Below are 20,071 nucleotides of genomic sequence, written 5' to 3' on the forward strand. Positions count from 1 at the left end.
AGGAAAAAAATAAGAAAGAAAACGTTTTATAAGGCGATATATATTTGACCAAACAACAAATCCAAACACGATATCAAAGGATGTGATCGAGAGAGAGATAGAGCAGGGGAAAGGGAGGTGGTGTTGGTGGGTGGGATGATTATTGTATTGGGGGTGGGAGGTGGAGGGGAGGGAGGGCGGGGGGAGGGGGGAGGGGGGGGCAACTACTGTAATAATAATATCGAAGGCAACAGTCATAAATATTCATAAGAAAACACTTGCGCGTGCTGCGAGACATGATATATCTGCTGCTTCTGATACGTGCAGAACATTTTTGTCTATGGCAAATAGCAAAGATACAATAATAGAAGAAGAAATAAACAAACTAAAAAAACACAAAACAAAACAAAAACACTGATTATATGGAAATATGCTATGAGAAACGATTTCCATGACATCTGCGATGTCACGAATCACAAAAGGGGGCAAAAAAAAAACAACAACAACATTATTGCAAAATATGCTATTGACAGAACAACACATTAGATATTTGGCCTCCTAGTCTAGACATCAATGGCCCAAAATACAAGTTTGGCAGAACATCAACATACTGATCATTCCATTCATAACAAAATGAAATATAAAAAAAAAAAACACACACCCCCCAAAACACCCAAATAAATAGAAATGAGACAATAACTGGTGTTGTCAGATGCTTCTCCGCATTAAACTATGTGAACTTGTTCTTAATATTGCTAATGCTGTTGTTATTGCTGCTGCTGCTGCTGCTGCTGCTGCTGCTGTTGTTGTTTATGTTTTAACCCATGCACTTGAAATGTCTAGCCATTATGGCAACCCTCTCATGCTCAAGTTTAACGTTCACAAAACATGGAGATCTTTAAAGTGAATAATACAGAGAAGTAAAGAGACAGAGAGAGACAGACAGACAGACAGAGAGACGGGACGATATGATAGAAAGAAGAAAAGGAGAGAGAGAGAGAGAAAGAGGGAGAGAGAGAGAGAGAGAGAGAGAGAGAGAGACAGAGAGAGAGAGAGAGAGAGAGAGAGAGAGAGACAGACAGAGGAGGAAGGTGAGACGAAAGGTCTGTGTGAGCAAAACAAGATAAAACAAAATAAAATGTTGAAAGGCATTCAGAGTGGAATATCACGGATATATATATATATATATATATATATATATATATATATATATATATTTTTTTTTTTTTTTTTTTTTTTTTTCCCCAACCGGCTACTGCCAAACGTTTCACTTTTCTAATTGTACACGTGAAGAGGAGAGCCATTTCCCTCTTGAACAAACAATAACAAAGCCATTTTGCATGCCTCACAAAGATACATGACATGCCATGCCATACATACCATATAGTTATCAATTGGAATCATAAGGGGTTGTTGGGGGTTGAGGGGGGTCGAGGGGGGGGGGGGGGGGGGGGGGGCGAGGGTGAATAAAATAAGGAGTTAACACAAATCTGAGGACTTCAAATTGTAATGTAAGTGATATAATTATATATATATATAGACTATTTGCCAATTTTTCGAAAACGTATGCTCCAGATTGCCACATAATCCAAAATATTACCACGACATGCTTTTCACTTATTTGTCGGACTGTCATTTTTTAAACATGCATCCGTGAAAAATTACACACACACACACACACACACACACACACACACACACACAGAGCTCGATTCCGGGGTTGATAGATAGACAGACAGACAAACAGACAGGACGGCAGACAGACAGACAGACAGACAGATAAAGATGAATACAGATAAAGAAATAGGGAAATGACTAGCAGATAAGTATCAATCGTTTTCCACACATACACGTATTATATTATTATCACATGTGAAACGCGTGTTACATTTTTTTTTTTTATCACGTGTTAATCATCATTCCTGACACCAGTGTTGGTAACAGAAAAGAACAAAGGAAACAAGAGAGAGGGGTGAGGAAGGGAGAGAGAGAGAGTGAGGGAGGAAGCGAAACAACAACAACAACAACACAGAGAGAGAGAGAGAAGAGAGAGAGAGAGAGAGAGGGAGGGAGAGAGAGAGAGAGAGAGAGAGAGAGAGAGGGAGAGAGAGAGAGAGAGAGAGAGAGAGAGAGAGAGAGGGAGAGGGAGAGAGAGAGAGAGAACCTTCTTCCTTTTCTTCCCCAGCATGCGCTCTCGTTATCCAAGCGTTGAACCAACACACAAAGGGGAGAGAATGCGCTGTCAGTGATCCCACGCGCACCATCCCCAAGGCTTTCCGGCGAGTCTTTTCAGTTCCACTGTGGATGTTAACCCATTGACTGCTATAAAGGTAAATGCTCGTCAGTGAAGTTCTGTCACCTCAGTGATAGATAAGACTGAGCCAACAGGTGAGGATGTCAGTGCCCATTCTTTGTTCAAAGTTATTCATCTTAGAATGCTTTACTTAATAACTTAAAAAAAAAAAAAAAACAATAAAAAAAACCCAGCTGCACTAATTGCACTTTTCTAAGCTCAACAGACAAGGGGTTTATCTTAAACACGTGTGATTTACGTCCGTCACATGGTATGCGTGAGTTACGGGGTGGAGAGGGGGAAGGGAGGGTGCGGGGGCAGGGGTGGGGGGTGGGGGGGTGGGGGGCGTGCCGGCTTCACGCGCAGTTACAGTGCTTCACGCAAAATGAGAGATATCCTGTTCTGCACACATATTTTTCCTTCACTCTGCGAATGGGTTTTAATTAGTACATTATTCATACAGTAACAGAAGAAAAGGAAACTAACTAGATAAATGAATTAATGAATTAATGAATAAATGAATTGATTAATTAATAAATATATATATATATAAATAAAGTTACGTGATATATATTCTTTCTATTCTTCACACAACGTTTCGTGATTTACATTCTTCACTCAAAGTTACTTTCTTCACACAAATCATGTTGTGGTTGCCTAAGCATGAATGGATTGTCTGGAGCGGGTCTGACAGAATAGTGACAAACACTTATTTAAAGGAATTAGTTGCAGCGTTGGTAGGAATGTTTCCGACTTGCACGTGAGGCACGCTTTTCTCTGCTGCTTTGACTGGCTCAGCATTCCCCCCCCCCCCCCCCCCCCCACGTAACATCTCTGAATTTCTTCTTCGAATTAGCATAAACATCTGTTGTGCCCTTAAGAAACATTGTCAGTTTATTGCAACACCCACATAAATAGACACAAAGGCTTGCCAATACTCAATGATGTTATTTTTGTTTTGACATTTGGTAAATAAACATAAATTGAAAAAGAAAAAGAAAAAAAGGAAACATACATGAATAAATAAGAGTAGAAATGATTATATATATATATATATATATATATATATATATATATATATATATATATATATTGGTTATATAAAAGTCACGTGGTCTACATCTTTCACATCAGTTATGCCATTCACTTTTCTTCACATAATTCAAACCACCGTAACAACAGAACCTGCCACAGTTACTCCATGTCATTTAACTCTCTCCATACGAACGGCGAAAGAGACGACGTTAACAGCGTTTCATCCCAATCACCATCATCAAAATATTACAAGCGGAACGCTCTTATACTGAAGAGGTGAATGTTGACAAAGAATACCACAGTTCTGACGACGGAAGCTAAAGGTTGGGTCATTCAGACACTGGACATCCGAGGGGTCTGTGTAGAGGAGAAGAGAGGACTGGCCGTACTGAGTGAGTTAAACCAGTGACCGCTGCTGACAAGTAATACTTTGTCAGTGAAGGGCTGTCTGTCACACCTCAGTGAGATGAGACCGAGCCTATACTATGGGTCAGAATGTCGGCCCACCATTCTCTGTTTGGATGTCTTCATCTTGGCATTGCATAATTTTGTTCGGCTGACTCAGTCACACACACACACACACACACACCTTCAAAGTACACACAAAGTGACCATCGCACTTCAGGTTCACGCCATACACATCTCATGGTGTGGTAGTCAAGGGATTAAAATCAATGCAGTTAACCCCTATTTCCCTTGATCCTTGGCAATTGCTCTGTGTTATCATCGTGAATTCAACACGAAGAAAAAAGAAAAGAAAAAAGAATAGTTCTTCCATAACGATAACTATACCCTTCCTCTAATTTTGGACAGAATACTTTGAGTATTCCCTTCACGCTGTAGCAGACACAACGCAGAAAACACACACACACACACACACACAAACAAACACACACAAACAAACAAAAAAACACAAAAAAAACGCAAGACAGTCGCCTCTGTTGTGTCCCTAAACGAAACCAACTTCCTCAGCGTAGAGTCGGCGCGTCACTGAAATAGCAATTAACGTACGTCTTCCACTTCGGTGCTCAAGGCCCTGTTTTTTTTTTTTTTTTTTTTTTTTTTTGCCACCAGGGACAGACTAACCATGAACCTCATCACTGTACAGACGCACGTGGTGGTCACGTGACGGGTTTAGAGAACTGACGGATTAAAATGTGTGCCTGAGCGACGGCTGTAAGAGATCATGTGCAACACATGACGCTAACTTGTGAGACCGAGACCCTGAAAGAGAGAAAGAGGGTAGGGGAGTGAGAGAGAGAGAGAGGGGGGGACAGAGAGACAGAGACAGACAGACAGACAGACAGACACACACAGAGAGAGAGAGAGAGAGAGAGAGAGAGAGAGAGAGAGAGAGAAACAGAGAGAGAGAAACAGAGACAGACAGATAGAGAAAATAACGATAACGATGTTTTATTCAAGAAAGGCCATGGCCCCATTTGAAGGGGGTGCACATAAATAGGAATCATTTTAGAAAATGATGCGCACACAAAAAGATTGTACATGTAATTCGTGAAAGAGAGAGAGAGAGAGAGAGAGAGAGAGAGAGAGAGAGGATGTTTATTTATAATCACTGTCTCACCATGTAATGATTACAATGTTAATTAATGGACCTGTGTGTCGCTTACAAAAACCGCTCAGAACTGGTAGCTTGTGGAAAGAGCTGTCTCGGTAAGCAATTAAAAAAAAAAAAAAAAAAAGAAGAAAATCACCATTATCATCATCCCACCAATTATCATCAGTTATTGATCAGTCCATCATTCTGCACTGTGAACAAAAACGGAAAACATGCACTGGTGTCCCCGACAACCTCTTCCGAACCCCCCCCCCCCCCCCCCCCCCCCCCCCCCACCTCTCTATCTGATTGGTTGTGTTTAGGGCAAGGGGCGTGGCGTTTCCACTTGTAAGCTCTTGGTTTCGTCTTGTACCTACGTGTTACAGACCATGTAAAGGCCGGGGGCTGGATTAAAAAAAAAAAAATTGCTCATCTATTATTCTCAACTGGCGTCTAGTCCTGTCTGGCTGGCTTGTCTCTCGCCAATGATATTTGTCGGTGCTAATAATCAATACGCACGTATGGTTGTTCGAACACATCTGTCAAGATTAGGTAGATCACCCGGGCTGTTAACTCAAATGATTTGTGGTGATATCTGAAGCGAGAGAGAGAAAGAGAGAGAAAGGGGGTGGGGAAAGAGAGAGAGAGAGAGAGAGAGAGAGAGAGAGAGAGAGAGAGAGAGAGAGAGAGAGAAGGGAAAAGACACAAAGAAGACACCTTGGTAACATCGGCTAGCCAACAATTAACGTCCTCGGGTGAATGTGGTTAGTTGTTTTTTTTTTTTTTTGGTTGTTGTTTTTTTCTTTCTTCTTCTTTCCGCTTTCCTGCTCTTCCAAGAGAGTCGATTCCCGGTATTCTTTTACTATGTTGGTGCTAACAGCAGAGCATTTTAGTTCTTTCTCGTTTTTCTTTTCTTCTCTCTCTCTCTCTCTCCCCCCCTTCCTTCCCAGAATGCCGATTCCCGGAATTCTTGTACTTTGTTGGGTCTCACACTAACAACGGCATGTCACGAGAGAGAGAGAGAGAGAGAGAGAGAGAGAGCGACCGACCGAGACAGAGAAAGAAAGAGAGCAACAGAAAAAGAAAAACAGAGAAAGAAAGAGAGGAAAGAGATGGAGGTGTAAGGTGTCAAAATACGGAAAAAACTTCCTCCAGTCCTTCGCTGCATTGATAGAAAAGCCGGGGATCCAGCATGGAGCTCAATAGCATTCAACTGAGTGGGATCCACAGAAGGCTATCGTACCAGTAACAATTACTGTGCACTAGGAATGGAAGGGTGGGTGAGTAGATGGAATGAAGGAACCCCAACTGCTAGCAACACAGCCGATGGGGGGTGGGGGGTGGGGGGGCTGTGGGGGCTTCGGGGAGAGCGGGGGGTGCGGGGAGGGGAGGGGGGGGGGGTGTCAGGAGGAATTGCCTGGGAGAGATTATAGGGGGGCGGGAGCGGGGATGGGATCATGAGCTGAGAAATGTGCTGCCGAGAGAGGACTTATGGGGTTGGGTGGCATGTTTACACAGCGGATCGAGGGGACTGGGGTTGACTGATTGTGATGAAAACGTACTTCATAGTTGTTCGTGTTTGGGGTTTTTTCGTCTTTTTTTTTTCAGGACACAAAATAAAAGAGGGCATCTTATCTGTGAATCTGCTGTTGTACTTTCACGTAAGTCACTGGGTATAGGCTCTCGAGGCCTAACCAGAGCGATGGGTTATGCATCTTTTTTTTTCATATTTTCTTTCCCCTTTTTTTTTCCTCATGCATATGTCGTGTATCGTATATGGATTAGTCGGCAAGCTTTGAAACTGAAACTGAACGTGACTTCTCTTGTGATTCGTAAATCAAAGTCAGGGAGAAGAAGAAAAGGAAATTTTTGGAAAGAGAAAGAAAGAGAAAGAAAGTGAGAGGGGGAACAGAGAGAGGGAAAGAAACAAAGGGAAGGACTAAAGAGGGAGAGATAGATAGATAGATAGATAGATAGATAGATAGAGAGAGAGAGAGAGAGAGAGAGAGATTGAGAGTGGGGATACAGGGAGGGACACACACACAGGGACAGGAGAAGGGGGAAAGAGAGATAGAGAGGGGTTGAGAGGGCGAGAGAGAGAGAGAGAGAGAGAGAGAGAGAGAGAGAGAGAGATTGAGAGTGGGAATACAGGGAGGGGAACACACACACACACACAGGGACAGGAGAAGGGGGAAAGAGAGATACAGAGGGGTTGAGAGAGAGAGAGAGAGAGAGAGAGAGAGATAGGGCACATAGAGGAGGGTGAGCCGAACTGACGCCATTCTCGCCTTTACTTCGAATCGGATCGGATCAATATCTGTCCAAAGTACAGCGTATCAACGTAACTGTCTTAATCATTACGTTTTCGGACCCCTCCCCCCCCCCCCCCCCCACCTCCATCCCCCAAACCCCTCTCTCACTCTCTCCCTCCACTCTTGTCTCGAACACAACATCATGATTAGAAATCCGATGTTCATACTTTTCTCTCTGCTACTTCTCTCTCTCTCTCTCTAGGTGACACGCAGAACAGCATCCCTCATTCAGTCCACAAAATGTTGTCTTCTGGAGAAAAGACAGCAAGCACCCTGTAGCTTCCAGGCGGTTCCAGAACGGTAATGACATTGATTTCTCCACAATGATGCAGTCAGCCAGCCCCCGTCCGTCTCACTTCCTGTCCAGTCCTGGGCAAGGCAGCGAAAGGTCACACAAGAGAAGATGAGAGACAGACAGACAGACAACAGACAGATGGACAGACAAACCGAGAGAGACAGAGAGAGTGAGAGAGAGATGGAGAGGGTTGAAAGAGAGAGACAGAGACAGAAAAGAAAGAGATACTCGTAGAAAGGAGAGACAGACACAGAGAGAAAAGGGAGAGAACAGAGAGAGAGAGCGAGAGAGACAGACAGACAGACCGAGTGAGACAGAGATAACAGATTGAGAAAGAGATACTCAAAGAGAGGAGAGACAGACAAAGAAACGAAGACAGAGAGGAATAAAGCACACACACACACACACTCTCTCTCTCTCCTTCTCTAAACACCACTAATCATTTCCTCCTGCCTCCGCCCCCCCCCCCAAGCCCCCACCCTCCTCACCTCCCCTACTGAGAGAGACAGACAGACAGACAGACAGAACAAGAGACAGGCTGACCCGAAACCAGTTACCTGGATACAAACAGAACCTGTGCATCCAGAACACTAGAAAGAGAGAGAGAGAGAGAGAGAGGGAGGGAGACAGACAGAGAGAGAGAGAGAGGGGGAGACAGAGACACACAGAGAGAGAAAGAGACAGAGACAGACAGACACACAGACAGAGAGATAACGACGTCATTACGTCCCTCAAGCAGGCAGCAGCGTCACATCGATTTACCTGGACGTCATCAAAAATTAATGTCTCCGTCTGCACAGCGAGCCAAGGTAAGGATCGAGGCTGTGAGTACTTTCCGTGATTAAAAACACCAGGACTGGTGATAACCACGCTTCCACTCCTCGCTCCGCCTAGCTCAGCTTAGCTTAGCTCGCTATTCCATCGGCATAGTCAACTGACCCAAACGAACTTGATAATTTCAATGGGTGGCGTAACAGTGAAGAAATATTTCGTTTGGTAATTTCGATGGGTGGTGAAACAGTGAAGAACTATGTCGTTTGGTAATTTCAATGAGTGGTGAAACAGTGAAGAACTATGTCGTTTAATTATTTCAATGGGTGGTGAAACAGTGTGATTATTTCAATGGGTGGCAAAACAGTGAAGAACTATGTCGTTTAATTATTTCAATGGGTGGTGAAACAGTGTGATTATTTCAATGGGTGGCAAAACTGAAGAACTATGTCGTTTAATTATTTCAATGGGTGGTGAAACAGTGTAATTATTTCAATGGGTGGTGAAACAGTGTGATTATTTCAATGGGTGGCGAAACAGTGAAGAACTATGTCGTTTGGTAATTTCAATGGGTGGCGAAACAGTGAAGAACTATGTCGTTTAATTATTTCAATGGGTGGTGAAACAGTGTGATTATTTCAATGGGTGGCGAAACAGTGAAGAACTATGTTGTTTGATTATTTCAATGGATGGCGAAACAGTGTGATTATTTCAATGGGTGACGAAACAGTGAAGAACTATGTCGTTTGGTAATTTCAGTGAAGAACTATGTCGTAACTGATGAACAGAACGTGTGTCAGGATTGTACAAATACATAAGAACAGTACAAAAGAAAACAGCGATTTCAGCAACAACAACAACAGTAGCCGTAGCCACAGCAGTAGCAATCTCAGCAACAGCAGCAGCGGAAGCAGTAACAGCAGAAACAGTAGGAAGAAGACATATAGTAACAGTAGCAGTAGTGGTAATAGTAATAGAAGTAGGAGTAGTAGTACTAGCAGCAACAGCAACAGGAATATTAATGGAAAGATGTTGGCGTTGATAGTTTGATGATGGTGTTTACGGTGGTCGCTTATTTTAGGGATCCGAGGTGTTCTGAGTTTCAATCCGTTCAATCCACGGGGGGTTATTTGATTTGGTTTGGTTTGATTTTGCAAAATTTTGTGTGTTTTTTTCTTCAGTTTCATGTTAATCAGTTACATTTGATCACATATAAGTCTTATTTGATCTTTTCACATTATATTCTATATTACATGAATAATTCCCCTCTTTCCTATTTTTCCAAAGTCTTGAGTGTATTTCCAAATGATGTGTTAACACTTCCACGTGACGCTAACAACATGGCGCGCGCGCACACACACACACACACACACACACAGACAGAAAGAGAGAGAGGGAGGATTCATACCTGATAAAATTTTGAAACATACACATACATCGATACATTAAACACCTACACACACAAACAGAGAGAGAGAGAGAGAGAGAGAGAGAGAGAGAGAGAGAGAGAGGGAGGGAGAGGAGGGAGGAGAAAGGGAAACAATGTAAAGAGAGAGAAAGGGAATAGGAGTGGTTTGGCGGACAAACAGATAAGAGAGGGGGAAAAATAGACCGACAAGCTGACAGCAACCAAGATAGAAAGATAAACACAGACAGAGGTGCGGTGGCAACGACGAAATAAATTAACAGGCGAGATGCACCAATGTATAGATATATAATATATCTATATTTCATCCCCTGAAACTGAAGACTTCGTCGGATTTGTCTCCGGCTGAAACCGTAATACATATATATAACAAAGTTCCAGTTTGTCTGCTCTTGCGTCAGTAATTCTTCTTCTTCTGATTCTTCTTTTTCTTTCTCGTAATTCCATTACATTTATTTTTGTCTAACGCGATCCAGTCTCAATCTTTCTCTTTTCTCTTCTGCCTCGGTCTCTGCAGCAACTCTCATATTTCACGTCTATCCTTTATTCTTATTCTTGTTGCTTATAGAGCAGTCTACCGCACAGGGCCATATCAGGACTGTCAAACCATACAAACGCTCAACCGCGTCAACACAAAACTGTCACACCTACAAAACAAAAAAACCAAAACAACAACACTAATACAACCCCACAAAACACAGTTCATGACACAGTATCCCAACCATTTAGCTCCTTATGGCAAATAAGACCAGGCCATGCTGAGGACGCCAGCCATTACACTTAATTTATCATCCCCAGATTTTTAAAAATCGCAAAAAAAGGGAAAAAAACAACAATACTTCAAAGCCAAACAAAAAATACATATAGGCAAATAACACTGCAGAATAAGCAGCTAGAGTCCATCCCAGTGTTTACATCTCACTACCTAATCGCAAGAGCAAAACAGCACAGATAGTACATCATAGACTGCGGAGAGGAGAAAAACCGTGTCAAGGCTTGCTTGAAAAAAAGAAAGGGGAATGGCCTGGGAAGGCAGAAAAAGGAGACAACAGTGAAGAAAGAAAAAGAAAAAGAAAAAAAAGGCAGAAACAAAGAGAGTGATAGATAAGAGGAAATTTCTAGCACAGAATTTTCAGAAGGCGGGGATGCTATTTATACTGAAAGACCCCCGGCATCCCCACGGGGGGACGTCTATCCCTCTCTCCCTCCTGACGGATTGACTAGATGTAGCATAATAAAACTTATAGTGAACATAATACAACTCAAAATAATTGCCTTCCTGCCTCCCACTCATAACAGGCATGTATGTAAAATTTACCACGGTTTTCTGATGTTTTTGTGTCCGTCATAAGTCTGCACAGTTTCCAATGTTACAACGTTTCTCCTCAGTCAGACAGACAGACGGACAAGGAGAGTGAGAGTGAGAGAGAGAGAGGGGAGGGGGAGGGGGAGCTATGGGGGAAGTCTTTTATCTACATCCCCTCCCCACCCCCCACCCCCTGGTTGGGTGGGTTTTTGTTGTTGTTTGCTTGGGTTTTCCCCCCCCGGCAGTGCGGATTTCTCTCCCCCTATGCACGGCACGTAGGCCAACACTTCATCACAGACTGAAGATCGCTGCTGAAAAAGAATCTCCTCCCTCCATTCCTTCCTTCCTCCCTTTCTTCCCCTTTCGCTTCCTGTACAGAATCCATTTCGCTAGTCCACGTTTCAAAAGACATCCCTGGATAAGGTTAAGTGAGAGAGAGAGAGAGAGAGAGAGAGAGAGAGAGAAGTGAGGGTGGGGGTGGGGTCAGACAGGCAGACAGAGACAAAACACAGACAGACATGTAAACACGGACAGAGGGGTGGCGACGATGTAATTTTTATTGACAGGTGTGTGTGTGTGTGTGTGTGTGTGTGTGTGTGTGTGTGTGTGTGTGTGTGTGTGTGTGTGTGTGCGAGTGTGCGTGTGTGTGTGTGTGTGTGTGTGTGTGTGTGTGAGTGTGTGTGTGTGTGTGTGTGTGTGTGTGTGTGTGTGTGTGTGTGTGTGTGAATAGCTGTTTCATCCACTAAAGCTTGAGAGTCCTCAGACGTGCCCTTGGCAAAACCTACCATGATATAAATAACACTTCTTCCCTGTTTATCTTTTAGTTGAATTGTCACATGCGTCCTTCATCTCTCTAAATGTTACTAGCGACTCCCATGTTTATTTTTGTCCGCCAATATGTCTCTCTCTGTCCCAGTCTGTCTTTCATGACAGCCATATATATATGTACCCCTCTTTTTCATCTCAGAGAACACAATACAGTTCTAATTGCCTTCTCGCCTTCATACTCAGGAGATACATTTATCCCCGTCCTATCCTATTTTTCAATCCGACGTAAGTCTACAAAGCTTCCGACGGATCGCAGCACTGTTCTTCAGGTCTTCGAGAGAGTCAAATAGATTGTCAGAAATCTATAACCCAGAAAGAAGAATACACCCTCCCCCACTTCCTCACCTCAGTCCCTAGCGAATTCGCACCCCCCCCCCCCCGCCCTTCCCCGCGCCCCACCCCACACACCCCTGGGGGTGTTCTTGTCAGCAGACCGGATTTCTCTCCCCCTATGCACAGCACGTAGACCAACATTTCATCATTGACTGAAACCCACTGCTGAAAAACAATCTCCTCCATTCCTTCCTTCCTTCCCTCTTCGCTTCCTGTACAAAATCCATTCCGCCGAGTCCACGTTTCAAAAGACTGTGGGTTGGGGAGAGAAGGGGAGAGAAGGCAGGGGCGGGGGGTGGGGGTGTGGGGGGGGGGGAGAAGGAGAAGCCACAGAAAGAGAGAGGAACAGAGAGAGAGAGGGGGAGAGGGGGCGGTGAGGGGGTCGGGGTGGGGGTGGGGGGACGAGGAATGGGAGTACACAGAGATACATAACTGGAGTATCCAGAATGCTAAAGACACACACACACACACACACAGGAGGGGGAGGGGGGGGGGAGTGAGACAGACAGAGAGACAGACTGAGCCAAAACAAGTTATCTGGATACAAACAGAACCTGTGCATCCAGAACACTAGAAAGAAAGAAAGAGAGTGTGTGTGTGGTGTGTGTGTGTGTGTGTGTGTGTGTGTGTGTGTGTGTGTGAGAGAGAGAGAGAGAGAGAGAGAGAGAGAGAGAGAGAGACAGACAGACAGACAGACAGACAGACAGAATCTGTGTGACCAGCAGAACGCTGAAAAGGAAAACTGATTCCAATACAACAACACTGTTACAGGTCATTGCCTGATAACCAACCAGCCCTCTGGCCCTGGCCCTGTTATCTCTTTCAAGGAAGGGTGTGGATGAGAAGGGTGGGAGTAGAGAGGGAAAGAAAGTTTCGAGCAGGAGGGGTGCGGGGGTTGGGGGTTGACGTGCATGGCATGATTCCCATCTGTAGCTCTTGAGTAATCGTTCAGTTCAAACAGTTTCCCCTTGTTTCTCTGATAGTTTCCAGGTCTTTGCCCTTATTAACAGACTAGTAATAATGGAGAGAGACTCACACACAGACAGATAGAGAAACAGACAGACAGACAGACAGACACAGAGAGAGAGACAGAGAGAGAGAGAGACGGAGACTGAAAGAGAAAGACAGACAGCGGGTGGGAAGGAAAGGGGAGAGGAGAGATGGAAGGAGAGAGACTGGGGGGAAGGGAAACGAGAGAGATGGAGAGAGAGGGAAGGAAGGAGAACGAGAGAGAGAGGGAGAGAGAGAGAGACAGAGACAGAGAGAGACAGACACACAGACAGACATAATGTGTGTGTGTGTGTGTGTAAGTGTGAGTGTGTGTGTGTTTGTGAGAGAGAGAGAGACAGAGAGAGGGTGGGCAGAGACACAGAGGAAGAAGAAAGTGTGGATGGAAGAATAAAGGGGAGGATAGAAAGGTCCGAATAGGAAGGCCGAGGGAGAGAGAGAAAAGAGGTGGTGGGGGTGGGGGTGGGGGAGGCACACAGAGTACAAAGACATATAATGCAGACGCATCCAAACAGACAAACAGACAGACAGACAGCCTTCCAGCCATAACATCTCAAACTCACGTGTTATCACTGTGACACTGACGTTTCGTTTCGAGCGGCCGTCAAACAAAATTAATACACCCCCGTTGGTCCCAAGTCACCCAGACAAAGAAAAGACTGAATACGTATCTGACGCAACACTACCGATCCGTTCTATCCTCTTCCACGTTGAGTAGTTTGTCAGCTCCCGTGCCGCTTGCAGCGCACGTGGGCTGTAGCCCGGTGTAAGTAAACCTCATTATCAACACAACCCCCCTTCTCATTTTCACACCAGGAGAATACTATATACGATTATTTTAAGTTTTAAAAAAAAATGTAAAAAAAAAAAAAAAAAAAAAATTCAAATATTGGTGTCGTCAATGATCTTGACGAACCCTTGCCATGCTCGGTTGCACGAACTTATTAACCCAAACCACCATCACCCCCTTATTGAGGGGGGGGGGGGGAGGACTTTTTATGGGATGACAAAAACACCACTACTGAATTGAGACACATATGTGTAAAAAGTGTGTGTGTGTGTGTGTGTGTGTAAGGGATTGAATGGGTGTGCGTATAGGGGTGGTGATTATGAGGGAAGGTGGGGGGATACATCAAAGGCAACTGTCGAGTTACGTACTGAGGGGTCGAGTGGAAACGGTACCCTCAACAACAAATCCCATTGTGTCCCTAATGGATAGTTTATAATATTATAATAGTTTATAATTATATCCACACTGAATGTGACACAATGTCCCTATGCTGAGTGTTGGCCCAGTGGTAAAGCATCCGCCTAGGAAGCGAGAGAATATGAGCGCACTGGTTCGAATCCCAGTCGCCAGTATTTTCTCCCCCTCCACTAGACCTTGAGTGGTGGTCTGGACACTGGTCATTCGGACGAGACGATAAACCGAGGTTCTGTGTGCAGCATGCACTAAGCGCACGTAAAAGAATCTACGGCAACAAAAGGTTTGTCCCTGGCAAAATTCTGTAGAAAAATCCACAACGATAGGAAAACAAATAAAACTGCAGGCAACAAAAAACAAAAACAAAAACAAACAAAAAAGTGGGTGGCGCTGTCCGAGTAGCGACGCGCTCTTTATTGAGGAGAGCAGCCCGAATTTCACACAGAGAAACCTGTTGTGACAAAAGAGTAATACAATACAAAACACTACAATGCAATATCGATAAAATAATATCATCTAATCTGTCTATCTGTCTACCCCCTACGACAAATCTCACTCTGTCCTGTTCACACTGTTTGTGACAAGTGTCCCTGTCTATGAAATAATAACACCGTATCAGCTACCTGTCAGCCATCGGTCCTTTCGCTGACAGCTGTCACCACAGGGACGGAGGCAGGTACTTCGGGACCTGAATTTATCATATATAAAATAATAAAAAAAATAATAAAACAAAAAAACACTGACACACACACACACAAAAAAAAAGCCAACAAAAAACAAAAAACATTAAACAAACAAACATGGATGCAGCTCTGATTCTGCTGCCACTACTGCTACTACAAAGTACTAGCGTAACAGCTGCAATCAATCAAACACTTACAATACTACTGATACATGAATACACAGGTCTTAAAGTAAGAACATTTATCATGAAATAATGGAAAAAGGAAGCAAAAAGAAAACAAAACCCGACAGCTACTAAAAAATGAAATCAATGGATTCTCCAAGGTGAGCAAAAAACACACATGAGCGCACGCGCGTACACAACACACAAATATACCTACACATACGCACACATACACTCCTCCACCAATTCACAGTCTGGAAAAAATGCATGTTCTACCTTTCTGTAGTCTTCAGCCCTATATTATCATTATCATAAGGTATACACACACACACACACACACACACACACACACACACACACATCTAATATTGAAACATTTGATTGCAGCTGGTCTCGAAAATCTTGAAAGATAACGATGACGATTATGGTAATGATGATAACAGTGATGAAAATTTCAACGATAGATGATCAAAATGGCAATGACGACGGCAGTGGTATTATCATGAATTTAAGCAAGTTCCATTCTGTTCCATGAACTAAAAAAAAATATTGTTCTTTTTTTCATTCTCCATTTCATTCCAAACCAAACGCGCGCACACAATGTTTGGTTTCAGGTGTGTGTGTGTGTGTGTGTGTGTGTGTGTGTGTGTGTGTGGTGTGTGTGTGTGTGTGTGTGTGTGTGTGTGTGGTGTGTGTGTGTGTGTGTGTGTGTGTGTGAAATACACACGTCAATATTGAAAAACTAAACGACGAGAAACAAATCAAACTAAAATAAGTGAACGGAAATAATGATGATAGTGATACAGATAGTAATTTAATTCTAATATATCAATAATGATGATGATGATGATGATAAATCGTCATCATCATAACGAAGGCATCCATCACAGGAAGGAACATTCACAATCTTCACAGTGCTGTCAACAGTTGGTGGGGGAGGAGAGGGGCAAACATTTTGCACGTGCGGCATTCGGCTTCCCACAAACAGTCACAGTGAATGATATCGCGATCCACATACCATTTGAACACCATCACACTCCAGCCCAGTACGGACAAACAAATAAACAAACAAAAAAAACCCCAATAACAACAAAAACATAAAAAGATTATTAAAAAAAATATATATATATATATATATATCATGCACGTACTTAATTAATATGCACTCTGCTGGATGACGAGTTGGGTGGTAGGGGGGAAGAGTGGTGGTGGTGGTGGTGGTGGTGGGGTCACGGGGAAGAAGCGTGATCAGTCTCATAACCCACACACCAAAACCCTCCCTTGCACCCCCTCACCTCCCATCACCATCACGACATCCCCACTGTCCCCCGCGACACAACAGTTCCAGAGCATCGGAACAAGAGGCAAAGACAGCAGATGGAGTTGAGTCAGTCAGTACAGGCTCTTCGACTGAGCCATCATTTGGAAAAAAAAACAAAAACAAAAACAAAAACAAAAAACAGAAAGAAAGAAAGAAAAAAATAACCCCACAAGACTAACATAACGATCCACTTCACAATATCTCCATCTTCTTCCTCTCTTCTCTCCTCAACACAAACAGCCCAACTCCACATCTGGTGGTGCTGACGGTGCAAAAAAAAAAAAAAAAAAAAAAAAAAAAATCAAAAAAAAAAAAAATCAATCAATCAATCAATGACACCGCCAGGAAACTACGCTCCCAATCAGGTGTCAGCCAACTTGTCACACACACACATTCATGAGCAAGCGCAAAATACAAAACGATCCGTGTATATATGTTGTCGATGACTAGACAACGCGCGTAATAATTCGTCATGGAAACTGGTTGACAGGTTTCTTGTTGATTGTGGTGGTGGTGGTCCATGTTCATAAACGCGACAGGAGTTGTCGATGATTAAGAGAGAGTGAGGAGGTGACTGAATAAACGAATGAATGAATGGATACATGCAACAGGCACACGAAACCGCGACTGGTATGACGCGTTGCTTTTCAACGACACTTTTTTTTTCTTCTTTTTTTTTTAAAGACTTGTCACGCTGCACCAAGAGTTTGCGTCACCAGACTTGATCAGTTAGTATTTGTAATAAAGCAACAAGACGCAGCATTGCGGATGTATGTCTGAAACTCATCTTTTCTTCTTCTTTTTCTTATAAACCACTTGTGGAGAGAGAGAGAGAGAGAGAGAGAGAGAGAGAGGAGGGGGGGTTGAGAGAAAGAGAAAGTGAGAGGGAGAGAGAGATAGACAGAGACACAGAGAGAGAGTGAGAGATGTGAGGAGGGCCAGATGGGGGTGGGGGTGGGGGTGGGGGGGGGGGGAGAATTTCCGAGGGAGGGGCGTGGTGGATTCCACAGTTGGTGTTAGCTGTCTCCCAGCGCGTGGATCAGGTTGTTGAACACCACGTCCATCTCCGTGTACAGCTGCTTCTCCCTCTGGCTCTCGCTGGAGCACGAAGAGCTGGGCGACTGGGACGGGGACGGAGACGGGGACTCGCGAACCACGTTGGAGGAACTCATGACGAACGCGTTGTCAATGTCAGCCGCACCACTACCACCACTACTACTACCACCACTACCGCTGCAGGACACAGCGACAGGGCACGACGAAAAACAAGAGGAAGAAGAGGAGGAGGAAGAGGAAGAGGAAGAAGACACGCAGTTGGCTGACGTCAGCTCCAGCATCGAGGGCGTCGTCGACGACGACAACAACGACGGCGATGACGTCATATCCGTCACTGACGACATCAGGTCAGACACGGTGGAAGTGATGCAGTCAACCTCCAACACCCCCGCGGCCGACTCCTCCTCACCCTCCGCCTCCGACGACAGCGACGACGAGACGGGGAGACTGGAAGCGGAGGAGGGGGAGGAGGAGCAACACAAACCTTCCGACAGCGACACTGGGCATGAGGGGGGTTCGTCGTCCTCTTCTTCCTCTTCTCCCACCACGAACGTCGACGACGGCGACGAAGACGACGACAGCGCCACCAGGTCCGTGTTCATGGACATGGACATGGACACGGTGACGCTGGAGGTGACGCTGTCAGAGAGACACGAGGACAGGGAGAGGGAGGGGGTGGTGGTGGCGGTGGAGGGGAACACCACCTCCTCCTCCCCCCCAACCCCTACCACCCCGGGCATGGGGAAGTCCACCACCAGACACCTCTCGGGGTCGTCCAGCGGGGACGGGGAGGGCGAGGGGGTAGGCACCACCAGGGGCGATGAGGTGGCCTCCAGGCGGGTCACCAGAGCGTCCGTCATGTCGTCCGTGATACGGTCGTTGTCGCCGCTCAGGCCGAGCCCGAAGGACTCGTCGCTGAGCACGTAGCTGTTGAGGTGGTGGAGGTGGTGTTGGTGGGCGGTGGTGTTGGTGGTGGTGTTGTGGTTGAGGGCGTCATCGTAGTGGAAGGGCGAGGCCCGGCGGTACAGGCCGTAGTAGCTTCTGCGGGGGCTGTGGGTTTAAAACAAAGTTTGTTTTTTTTTGTTTTTTTTTTCTTCTTATAAATGGGATGCATGCAACATTCTCAACCTAGAAATTTCTCCCCGCCCCCAACTTGTCATTGTTTTCAATGCATCATATTTCACAATAACTATGACAGAGTATTTTCACTGACATACTTCGAGTATATAATTATGACAATGTTCAAGTTAACAAGTACTAACGTTTTCAGATTACAATGATGCATATATATATATATATATATATATATATATATATATATATATATATATATATATATATCTGTGTGTGTGTGTGTGTGTGTGTGTGTGTGTGTGTGTGTGACACACACACCCATCCACACACCCACAATCGATGCACACCCACCCGCCGGCCCTCCATCCACTCAAACCACACACAAGCACCTGTTCCTCAACCTCTCCTCCCTGAGCTCCTGCTGCAGCCGCATCATGGTCTCGTTGATGAGCACGGAGCGGCAAACACACACATCCCTCCCCCCCCCCCCCCCCCCCCCCCCCCCCCCCCCCCCCCCCCCCCACACACACACCGACCCACGCACCCTCATTTGGAGTGATAGCCTAGGAAGCAAGAGAATAAATTATGAGCGCACTGGTTCGTATCCCGGCACAGTCGCCAGTTATTTTCTCCCCCTCCACTGGAACCTTGAGTGGTGGTCTGGACGCTAGTCATTCGGATGAGACGATAAACTGAGGTCCCGTGTGCAGCATGCACTGAGCGCAAGTAAAAGATCCTATGGCAACTAAAGGATTGTGTCTGGCAAAATTCTGTTGAAAATTCCACTTGGGATATGCATGCATGGGGGAAAAAAAAAAAAAAAAAAAGAAAACAGAGAGAGAGAGAAAAAAAAAAAGAGGGTGGCGCTCTCAGTGTAGCGACGCGCTCTCCCTGGGAAGAGCAGCCGGAATTTCACACAGAGAATTCTGTTGAGACAAAAAAAAAGAAGAAAAGAGTAATACAATGTAATAATACAATCTTCATGGTGGTGTTGGCAAGCACGGAGCGGCACACATACCCACCCCACCGCCACCCCGACCCACACACCCAACCCTCACACCCACACACACACCCACCACCCACCTGTTCCTCAACTTCTCCTCTCTGAGCTCCTGCTGCAGCCGCTTCATGGTGTTGTTGATGAGCACGGAGCGGCGCAGGAAGTGTTCAGGGTCCTCCACGGCGCGCATCTTGTGGATGGACAGCTTCAGCACCTTGCGCCGCTCCTCCTTGCGCTGCTTCGGCGTGTTCAAGAACGGGCTTATGCGTTGCGGCCGCAGTGGCGGCGGCGGCGGCGGCGGGCTGCTGCTGCCGCTGCCGCACACCTCGCTCGTGAAGGCGTCGTCGTCGCCCTCCTCCGAGGAGATGTCGCCCCCGTCACCTCCTACGACACCACCACTACCACCAACAAGAGCACTACCACTGCCA

General features: G+C 45.2%; 1 protein-coding gene across 1 annotated transcript in view; it reads right to left on the reverse strand.

Moving 5' to 3' along the window:
- Positions 1–17,529: 17,529 nt before the first annotated feature.
- LOC143281393 (uncharacterized) overlaps positions 17,530–20,071 on the reverse strand; it is a 57,661-nt gene continuing 55,119 nt past the window's right edge. The window contains exons 2-4 of the mRNA XM_076586600.1: positions 19,727–20,071; positions 18,253–18,619; positions 17,530–18,216 (exon numbers count right to left, since the gene is read on the reverse strand). The exon at positions 19,727–20,071 is cut by the window's right edge and continues 1,527 nt beyond it. Coding sequence (XP_076442715.1) covers positions 17,530–18,216; positions 18,253–18,619; positions 19,727–20,071 — 1,399 coding nt within the window. The remainder of the gene's footprint in view (positions 18,217–18,252; positions 18,620–19,726) is intronic.

This window comes from Babylonia areolata, chromosome 4 (assembly GCF_041734735.1).
Source record: "Babylonia areolata isolate BAREFJ2019XMU chromosome 4, ASM4173473v1, whole genome shotgun sequence".
Lineage (NCBI taxonomy): Eukaryota > Metazoa > Mollusca > Gastropoda > Neogastropoda > Buccinidae > Babylonia > Babylonia areolata.